The 11,380-nt window shown below is 35.2% G+C and overlaps 1 protein-coding gene across 2 annotated transcripts in view; it reads left to right on the top strand.

Moving 5' to 3' along the window:
• The first annotated feature begins 2,994 nt into the window (after window positions 1-2,994).
• The window catches only part of LOC137629743 (NPC intracellular cholesterol transporter 1-like), a 78,674-nt gene continuing 70,288 nt past the window's right edge, over window positions 2,995-11,380 (top strand). For both annotated transcript variants that reach the window (XM_068361340.1, XM_068361339.1), the window contains exon 1: window positions 2,995-3,278. In XM_068361340.1, the coding sequence (XP_068217441.1) occupies window positions 3,186-3,278 (93 nt within the window). In that variant the 5' untranslated portion in view covers window positions 2,995-3,185. The remainder of the gene's footprint in view (window positions 3,279-11,380) is intronic.

Below are 11,380 nucleotides of genomic sequence, written 5' to 3'. Positions count from 1 at the left end.
ATTTTTGGGTCTAGTTGGTTATTATAGGAAGTTTATAAAGAATTTTTCTGACCTTGCTAATCCCTTAACAAATTTGTTAAAGAAAGATGTAAAATTTATGTGGAATAACGAGTGTCAGGATGCATTTGAAAAATTGAAAGGTACTTTAATAACCTATCCTTTGTTACGTTCTCCCGATTTTTCCTTGCCTTTTTGTTTGGCTACAGATGCCAGTGACACAGGTTTAGGTGCTGTCTTGTTGCAGGAGGGTGCAAATGGCACCTCGCATCCAGTCGCCTACTTTTCCAAGAAGTTGTTACCGGCAGAGAGACGTTACTCAACAATTGAGAAAGAGGCTTTATGCTTGGTGAAAGCCATCATACATTTTGAAGTGTATTTATCTTCCTCAGCATGTCCAATAAAGGTCTTTACAGATCATAATCCCTTAATTTTTATTAATAAATTTAAAGATAAAAATCAGCGTATTTTGCGCTGGAGTCTTTTACTCCAAGAATATAACCTTTTTATTTGTCACGTGGCTGGAAAAGACAACGTTGTCCCTGATGTTCTTTCCAGGACATTCGGTAATGAAAATGAGGTGGCAATCCAAGAGTAGTTTTGTAAGGGTAAAAGACTCTGCATCAATCACATTTGAGCAATTTTTTTTAATTTGTTTTTTTTTCTTGTCCGGTGTTGGGAAGATTTCTTAATATAAGTTTGAGTTTGACATTATCTATATATAATCTTTGAGTGGATATTAATGTTTAAGGATAGTGGTTTTGGTTTATGAAATATTTGTTTTTGATATTTGCATTTACTTTTGTGCACAATGCTCATGTTTTTGCTTGCATTACAAATTACTAGTTTAATATTGGCTAGGAGTTACCTTTTTTTAAAAAAAAAAAAAAATAATAAATTATTTTTTTTTCCTTGTCCCGGGGAGCTGTAATCCATAATTACTTTAAATATTTTGTTCGTGGTTTTTGCCATTTGTTTTAATTAAAGTCACGAAAAGTTCTCTTGGAACATTCTTTTATCCCCGGCCAAGGTTTTGTTTGTGTTTATTTGTATAGTGTTTATTCACCGTATTCCTTTTTTTTTGCTTTTCATGTTTTGTGGAGCGGACTGCCCGTCTTCAGTGATTAGCTTGTTGAACTGCCGCATTACATAGTTATGCTTTCGCTCTCTCTCTCCGTTTACTTGGAGTGCGTTTTTGGGCAGCGGGGCAGAGAGTGTCGGCTCCCCAACAGAGGAGGTCTTACTGCATTTTTCACGGCTTGATAATCGGAAGATATTTGTTCCTGACCCTGCAGCTACCATTTAATTGGAGAGGCTCCTGCTAATGGATTTTAGCCTTCTAAGCATTGTTATTGCTTTTGTGCTGCTGCCTGCCACTGCTGCTGGCTGTTGCCGTGTGTCTGACCTCCTGGAGTCGTGAGGAGGCCTTCTAGTGACGGAGAACGGTAAGCGAACCGTATAAGTTCTTCCTTCGTCTGATTAAATCATATAGACAATTTACGTTGCCCCAGTGATCCCCTCGGTGCAAGAACACCCCTAGTGATCCTGAAGTAGGACATTCGCTGATGATGTGTCATAATAAGCTTTAATTATGAATTCGGTGCAGTTTTTGATTACTTATGCAAGCATTCTTCTGATATTTCCTCGTGACCTGTAAAGTGTTGTATTATCGCCAATTTCGGATATATTATTATTTAAAGGTGTATTTTGATCATTATTGTAAAATTTATTAGTTTTAAGGTTTACTTCACTCTGGAACTCTAACTGTCGTATGCTAGGGAAAGTGTGTATTTTTCTACCTCCTACACCTTTTCTTTCTCTTCGACTGAGGTATATAAGTTAGGTAGGCGTGTGACGGTTCGAGAGTTATTATTGTACAGTAGTGTATGTGTTTTTCCAGTTCCTAAGAAAGCTTTTCGAGGACTACTTTATGTAATTTAAGACTACTTTTGTTAATTAAATTTTATTGTTAAGTTTGATTCAGTGTTTTTTGTATCCCTCTTTGAGAGTTGTTTTGCTTTTTGAATTTTGTGTCGCTGCTGGTTCTTGCCTGGTATTTTGGCACTGAGCCAGTCTGAAAAAAAAAATCCTGGATGAACATAATCAATCTTGAGTTCATTACAATATATACATATATATATATATATATATATATATATATATATATATATATATATATATATATATATATATATATATATATATGAGTGTGTGTGTGTGTGTGTGTGCACGCACTAGGCGTGTTGTTTTGTTTGTGCGTATTTGCGCATAAAGAAACTGTAACGTAGATAAGCGTAATTTAAAGGGACAGATAAAATAATGAGAATATACAAAAGCAACCTGGAGAATTAATGTTTCACGAGAACTGAATATATTTTTAAGGAGTGCCAAAAAAAAAGAAAAAAAAAAGGTGATCAATGCCGTTGTTAAACTTAAAGGAAATTACTGCTCAGCGTCTGTAAGAAAAGGATAAACATTTTCACCAGAAACTAAAGAAAAAAGAAAAAAATAAAGCAAAGAGAGTAGCTAGGTTGTATTTTATTTATTGCCAGCAATGTTGAAGTATATCAGATTATGCGGCCATTGGTTGCTCATTTGTGATAGTTTTCATGATTGTTTTTGTTTATGTTTTCATTGTTATTATTACTGATCTAAAAACAGATTGGGGTTCTTGCATGATGCTTGCGTTAACTGGGAATAGAGAGAAGCTCGTAGCTCAACCTTTCCGGTAAACAGAATATGACTCAATCCATAATGGTGCCAATTACATTTAATTATTATTTCTTTTAACTTTAGTTCCATTTTAATGATAACTATGAGTATGTACTTTGAGATAGAATTATATATCATTTTATAATGCTTTCATTTGTAGTTTTTCACGAAGAATATAGTCTATTTTCAACGGAATATGATGTTGCCGTGCGGGAATAATAACTAACTAGCATCTCAAAGAGTCCATGACGTATAAATGACGTCACTGTAGCGCGCGCAGCCATAACCGTGCGCACCTCCTTCGAGTGTGGACGTATGCTATAGCGTCTCTTACAATTGTGCTTCTTTTTTTAAGAAATCATACACTCTATCGTCTGAATGAGAAATATTTGTGATCTTAAGTGATAGTGGGAACTTGTGTAACGAGCGTGGTATCCCTTACGGTTAAGTTTAAAAGTGAAATCAGCTGCTTCAACATGGATCCCGATCCGCCACCTCCCTTCGCCAGACGATTGGAGCGCTCCTGTATTTACTTCGTCCTGTTACTCTCACTTTTCTCTCTCTCACCGGTGAGTATTGCAGGCTATTGCGATGTTCATTTCATACCATATGCTTCTTTTAAGACGGTATTTAAGAAATACGCTTGTTTACATTTCGTCTATGTGAATCGTAGTCGACGAGAGTGCCAATGACATGGCATCTGGTTAAGTATGATCTGCTCGCCATGGTATGGTAAACCACCATTTATGTCATTTATAGACTATTATTATTATTACTTGCTAAGCAACAGCCCTAGTTGGAAAAGCAGGATGCTATAAGCCCGAGGGCCCCAACAGGGAAAATAGCCCAGTGAGGAAAGGAAACATGGAAAAACGAAATATTTTAAGAACAGTAACAACATTAAAATAAATATTTCCCACATAAACTATAAAAACTTTAACAAAACAATAGGAAGAGAAATCAGATAGCATAGTGTGCCCGAGTGTACCCTCAAGCAAGAGAACTCTAACTCTAGACAGTGGAAGACCATGGTACAGAGGCTATGGTACTACCCAAGACTAGAGAACAATTAAATGAGAAAGCATTTAATTGTGTCAAAACTGATGTAGTAATGAAAGCCCTTCAATGATTAGGAATAGATGAGTCGTATGTTTGAAAACTGGATAAAAATGTAACAGAGATTCCCATCTCTACGAGCTAGGTTTTTTTCCTTTATATGTTTACTTTAACTGAGGACTTTTTTTTTTTGGAGAAAGCCGTCCTAGGCTAGACCTACTTCCCTCATAAATATAGTTTATTTCCGAAATATATTAAATTTAGCTTAGAAATAGCAATCGTATAATGATCATATGGAGTTTGTTTATATTTGAACTTTCCTTTGTATGTTGGGTGAGGCCCGGCCGTTTGTAGATTATATTAATGACTTAATGGTGGTCAAATGAATGAATTCTCAAGTAGATTAATAAGCCTATGACTGCCACGCTGATTGGTTTGCGAAAGGTGTTGAAGTGTATGTAATCAAAACTGAATTGTTTGTTTAAAAGACTTGTTTGTGATGGTATGTCACACGAGTTTGTGTGTTTATGCCTTCAAATCAAGGTTACATTTTCCATGCGATTTACCCTTACAAATGTTTTTATCTCATGTCTATGCTAATATTTATATGTATGTTTGCATGTTTTGTATAAACGTTTTCATTGAGGTAATAGATGAAACTGATTACCATCCAAAGACATTGTTTATATGTCTATTGTATGGAGCTTAGGCCTGTAAATCAAATGTTTATAACAATGGATAAGACCATATTGTTTCTTTTAGGACTTAGGCCTATGTTTCATGTTGAAAGCTTAACAGGAGAAAAGTTTTGTCCTCAAACGACCTTCAAATTGAATTCTTAAATTTAATAACATGTAGTTTATTTATTTATTTTTATTCCTCTCTAAGGTATTTTTCCCTGCTTCTTGCTTTTCCAACTAGGGTTGTAACTTACTAATAATGATATTGTAATGAGGCAATCAACCTCAAACATTGATGTTTGTAGGGGAAAAAAATGATATTTGTGACCATAAATGGGTTAGGGTTATTGAAATACCGTTCAGCGTTTTTATGTTGAGAGTAGGCCTGTATGTTTGTTTGTTTTATGGATTATTGAATGATTATTACTAGATATGTTTTTTACTTTAAATTTTATATATGGTTTTGTAATACGTATTTTGATGAAAATAAGGCCCTTTAAAGGGTATAGGCTATTTATTTTTCAAACTAATCCAGAAAAGACGTACTAAACTTTTAATTTAGGGATAGAAATAAATGAAGATAGGTGAACCCATGGATGGGAGGAGCTGAAAGCAAAACAATAACAATAGTTTTTCTTTTTTTTTAATTATGATGCTTCTTGTAAACATTAACATTTGAATATTTAATTTCATATCCAAGAAATGTTTTTGTATCTGGTCATATCTTTGTATACAACCCTGAATTCCACCAATTTCGTTAGCCCAGATATTTTATATGCATGTCTGCGTTTTAAAAAAGTGTTCAGATGAGCAGTTCCATATTATTATTATTATTATTATTATTATTATTATTATTATTATTACTATCCAAGCTACAACCCTAGTTGGAAAAGCAAGATGCTATAAGCCCAGGGGCTCCAACAGGGAAAAATAGCCCAGTGAGGAAAGGAAATAAGGAAATAAATAAATGAAGAGAACAAACATTTTACTTGTTCCATTAGTTTTGTTTTTGTACTAATTCTATAATGACGTATGACTTTAATTGAACTGAAGTGACCCATGTGGTAAGCAAGACGGAATAACGTCTTGTTATTCCATCTTGTTTATAAGCAGGATAACATGATTGCTGTTATTATTATTATTATTATTATTATTATTAATATTATTATTAGCCAATCTACAACCCCTTTTTTGAAGAAGCTAGGTGTTACAAGCCCAAAGGCTCCAACAGGGAAAGTAGCCCAGTGAGGATAAGAAATAAGAACTAGCGGATAAACTATATATATATATATATATATTTATATATATATATATATATATATATATATATATATATATATATATATATATGTATATATATTATATATATATATATATATAAGTAATGAAGTAACGAACCTTTTTATTTTAAAGAAAACTCGATACATCCAACTAGAAGGGTCTTATATTAAGAGTGAAACTTTGTTCAATACTGGCGCTATGCTGTTTATTAATGAGCAGTTTTTTTTTCTCTACCAAATGATCGATATTGAACGATCGTTGCAGTGATATCGTGGCGCCTCCGGGGCGCTTTGGTGGAAGTTCACTCATGCAATGATAATAACCGTCGCCAAGGTCCGGTTTTCCCACCTTCGGTACTTGTGAGTGTGTGGCGGGTAAGAACAATAGGGTAAAAAAGTTACCGGTACTGAATAGGGGAAGTGGGATGGGAGGAGACTAAACCTGGGTTTTCCTGAACTAGTTTTTCCTTATTTTCTTATTCCCAGTCATTAGAAAATACGTATAGTTCCGTATTATTATTGTTACTCGCTAAGCTTAAAGGAGAATTGGAAATGCAGGATGCTATAAGCCTAAAGCAAGCCATTCACGATCAGTAATTACTGAAGGAATTCCTTCAAACTTGGCAAAAATGATCGTGAATGGGGTTGTTTGAGGCCTGTCAGTTACACTGATGAGAATCAAACTCTGCTTGATTTTGCAGGCGGGGTTAACGCGCAATGAAGGGAACATTGACCGTGAATTGCCCAATGTTTCAATAATGAGATAAATAATCTACAAAATAAGTAATGAACAATTAAAAACAACACATTTTAAGAACTGTAACAACATTAAAATAGATCTTTCATAAGTAAACTACTGTCTATAGAAAGACTTATTTCAGCTTGCTCAACATGAAAACCACATTATTGTTATTATTGTGGTTCAATGTTCTCTGCAATAGGTTGCAGTGTGTACTGTTCTCAATACACATAGCTGTTTATAACTGACGTCGAGCTGGTCTGGGTGTGGTATATAACTGCGTCGTTCGAGATAACACTAGAACCCTCTTTAAAAATCACCCGTTCTTTCTTTAGTCGTTACCTGCTCGAAGAGCGAATATATTAGTTGCACAACTGTTGCCTACGTAGGTTTGCTTTTGTGTGAAGGATGTTCTTGTTGGAAGTATTGTTCTTGTGCAAGGTCCAGGTAGAGGAAAAGGTTCTCTCTCTCTCTCTCTCTCTCTCTCTCTCTCTCTCTCTCTTCTCTCTCTCTCTCTCTCTCTCTCTCTCTCTCTCATTTTAAGCTCTGCAAAGGATTTTAAGAATGTAGACCTCTATTCCTGTTTACAGTTTTTAGTGTCTTGAATGTAATGGTTGAATATTAAACCATGTTTCGTATACTCTCTCTCTCTCTCTCTCTCTCTCTCTCTCTCTCTCTCTCTCTCTCTCTCTCTCTCTCTCTCTCTCTCATTTTAAGCTCTGCAAAGGATTTTAAGAACGTAGACCTCTATTCCTGTTTACAGTTTTTAGTGTCTTGAATGTAATGGTTGAATATTAAACCATGTTTCGTATACTCTCTCTCTCTCTCTCTCTCTCTCTCTCTCTCTCTCTCTCTCTCTCTCTCTCTCTCGTCTTTACAGCGTTGCAAACGATATCAAGACTATACCTATGTCCATGTTCATAATTTTTAGTTTCGTGTAATACGTATCCTGGATCTCTCTCTCTCTCTCTCTCTCTCTCTCTCTCTCAACGATGCAAGCAATATTAAGACTGCAGACCCATGTCTCTGTTAACAGTTTCTAGATTCATATATATAATGGTTGAGTATTAAACTTCGTATAATATTGTACTCTCTCTCTCTCTCTCTCTCTCTCTCTCTCTCTCTCTCTCTCTCTCTCTCTTTTACCGTTGTACTCCAATGTCTGTATACAGTTTTTAGTTACTTGTAGGTAATGGTTGAACATAAAACTTTGTCACGTTCCTTCCATGTGTTAGACTATACTGTATACTCGTTTAGTCTCTCTCTCTCTCTCTCTCTCTCTCTCTCTCTCTCTCTCTCTCTCTCTCGCAGGTGACACTATGAAGAGATACGTCAATGCCCCTCTTTTATTATCCGCCTTGTAGCTATTGTGAATATTATAGTTCGTATGGCTGGCCATACGATAGAGATGGATGGGAATGGATATGGTAGATTGTATAATGGCCCCACGTAGCCTATACATACCAATAATATCGTTGCTATCTTGAATTTGTGGTACCACCATATGGCAATAGCAAGCCCTTTGATGCTGTCGCTTGTAGCTCGATGCATTGATTGCTTCGCAGGTGTGGGTGACAGGTGTTCCTTCTATGTGAAGGTCGGCTTTTCTTGCTATTCCACTCTTTAATGGTAGCTTCGCTGATAGTAACGTCAAGGAAATTTTGAAGTGAATTCATTTATAGAGCTTGTGTTTTGAGTTAGATTTTGGATTTCTATTGGATTCATTTCGAATGAATGGTAGATTTACTAATATAAAGTCAAAGAAAGACAAAGTTGGTAGGAGGTTATGTTTTGAAGTTAATTCAATTTCAGAGCTTGTGTTTTGAGTTAGATTTTGGATTCCTTTCCTTTTAATACAATTCGAATGAATGGTAGGTTTACTAATATAAAGTCAAGGAAAGACTTTGTAGGTAATTACCTCCGCCAACAAAGTTGGTAGGAGGTTATATTTTGAAGTGAATTCAATTTTAGAGCTTGTGTTTTGAGTTAGATTTTGGATTCCTTAACTTTTAATACAATTCGAGTGAATTCGTATTTGAGCTTGTATCCTGAGTTAGATTTTTAATTTCTTTCCTTTTAATACAGTTCGAAAGGATGTTAGCTTAACTAATATAAAGTTAAGGAAATACTTTGGATGTAATAACCTCCGCCAATGAAGCTGGGAGGAGTTTATGTGTTTGCCCTTGTTTGTCTGTTTGTGAACAACTTCCTGGCCACAATTTTACTCATAGAATAGTGAAACTTTCAGAGATTATTTGTTATGTTGAGACGTTGAAGTTATGTAATTTTGAAAGTCCTAGGTCAAAGGTCGACCAATTAATTAACCCTAACCTTAACCCTAAGTTCGCACATGGTTGTCACACAGACTTCAAATACGCCTACGGTCTAAATTGATTCTGGGAAAGGCAAGCTGGTTTCGAGTAATTAGATGCCGTGGCGGAGGTCTGCACTCAGAGTGTTTTTCTGGTTATTGATTTTAGAGCATATATTTTGAGTTAGGCTCTGTATTTTAGTCCCTCTAAAAATGATTTACGTCTCTTAATTGGTTTACCGAGCTTCCTGTATGGTCTTTCCCTCTTGGGTTTGAACCGGGAAATCCTGCTTACCTCAATTAAGATATACATACATACATATACCAAGGCACTTCCCCCAATTTTGGGGGGTAGCCGACATCAACAAATGAAACAAAAACAAAAAAGGGGACCTCTACTCTCTACGTTCCTCCCATTTATTATTATTATTATTATTATTACTTGCTAAGCTACACCACTAGTTGCAAAAGCAGGATGCTATAAGCCGAAAGATTCCAATAGGGAAAATAGCCTAGTGAGGAAAGGAAATGAGGAATTAAACTACAAGAGAAGTTTTAAGAACATCATTTAGGCCTACTCTTGTAGGCAGTGAAGTTGTTGAATTCCAGAAATGGAAATGGCATTTTCAGATTTAGGATTTGTTTCTATAATATTTTAGTTGTGGTTATTCCGGAATTAAATTTTAGTATTTTTTATATATCGACATTTAAAAAAGAGTGTCATATCACTCTGTTTAGTTTATTCAGACAAAAGGGCACTCCAAAATCAAAACATTGTTCTTTATTGTTGTGTAGTGCCATAACCTCTGTACCATGGTCTTCCACTGTCTTGGGTTAGGGTTCTTAAATTTTAATTGTTCATTTCTTCTCTTGTTGTTTATATATTTTCTTGTCTCCTTTCCTTATTGAGCTATTTTTTTCCCTGTTGGAACCATTGGTCTTAAAGCATCTTGCTTATCCAACTAGGGGTGTAGCTTAGCTTATGACAATGATAATAATATTAATAATCGGCCCTTATGAATTATGTAAAAAACTATGAAATATTCGGTACCAGTATGTCGTATATATTAGTGCAAGCTGTCTTACGTTATATCCTATCGTCACTTGGGTTAAATTACAATATCCTTGTTTTGCAATTGAGGTAGTGGCGTTAGTATTACGCAGTATGCAACGGGTATCTACATAGGCCTATTTGATTTTGTACAATCCATCGGCAGGAACCAGTCTCTGTTCCATTTTTTTCAAACCAGAAGAACATGTCTGTCTTTCTTGCAACATGCCTTCCGGTTCAGAAGACTCATCATCTCCTCCTACGCCTATTGACGTAAAGGGCTTCAGTTAGATTTGGACAGTCGATCTCCATCTTGAGCTTTTAAATCAATACTTCTCCAATCGTCCTCTCCTACTTCACGCTTCATAGTCCTCAGCCATGTAGGGCTTTGTCTTTCAACTCCTCTAGTGCCTTGTAGAGCCCAGTTGAAAGCTTGGTGAAGACTCTCTTAAAGATAAACTCTTCCCTACTCTCTCTTTTATTACCATACTTATTTTACGACTTGGGTACGCTTGATAGCCTGATTCTTTCCGTATTCGTCTTGCATACTTTGGCTTTGCGTTCGTGCTTGTGTTTGTGTGTGTCCCGTATTCTAGTTCACTCAAAATTGGGGTAAATTGTGTTTACCCCAATAGCTGCATAGATTGGATTCTTGAAATTCTCCATCTGTTTATCTGATTTGCACCCGAGGTTGTAAGTCTGTTTGTGCCTTGCAATATCATGGCGCAGTTGGGTAACTGCCCGGATTTGCTTTGGGGGCAAATTGGTTGGGTGTACCTTTTGGAACTTCATAAGTTCAAAATTGCAAATGTTTTTATGTTGAACAGGTTATTATTGTTATTGTTGTTGTTATTATTATTATTATTATTATTATTATTATTATTACTACTTGCTAAGTTACAACCACAGTTGGAATAACAAGATGCTATAAGCCCAGGGGTTCTAACAGGGAAAATAGCCCAGTGAGGAAAGGAAACAAGGAAAAATAAAATATTTTAAGAACAGTAACAACATTGAAATAAATATTTCTTATATAAACTATAAAAACTTGACATAAGTCTTTTTGTAGTTTATATAAAAATTGTTTTAATGTTATTACCGCTCTTAAAATATTTTATTTTAATTGTTCATAATTCCTCATATAGTTTATTTATTTCCTTATTACCTTCAATCAGTGGGCTATTTTTCCCGGTTGGAGCCCTTAGGCTTATAGCATCCTGCTTTTCCATGTAGAGTTGTAGCTCGGTTAGTAATATTAATAATATTAAAGATTAGTACATCATTGGTGTGGATGCTTGTTCTACTCCAGGTATTTGGAGTTATATTAAAAATTGTATTTTTATTCATTTTGATGAAATGAGAATTACTAAGGATTTCAATGTATGTCACAAACAAGGGCTTCATATTTGTAATGTGTGGATGTATTGCATAGTAAATTTAGTATTTTTACCTACAAAATTTGTGTAGGCCTAAGTGAATTTAGTGTGTATGAATTGCACGCAAGGTTTTCTTATATGTAAATGTAGCCTATTTTAAAACAATTAGTATGATAAG

Source organism: Palaemon carinicauda, chromosome 37, assembly GCF_036898095.1.
Source record: "Palaemon carinicauda isolate YSFRI2023 chromosome 37, ASM3689809v2, whole genome shotgun sequence".
NCBI classification, from domain to species: Eukaryota; Metazoa; Arthropoda; class Malacostraca; order Decapoda; family Palaemonidae; genus Palaemon; species Palaemon carinicauda.
Note: the sequence above shows the minus strand (reverse complement) of the source record. Positions and strands in the feature narration are given on the sequence as shown.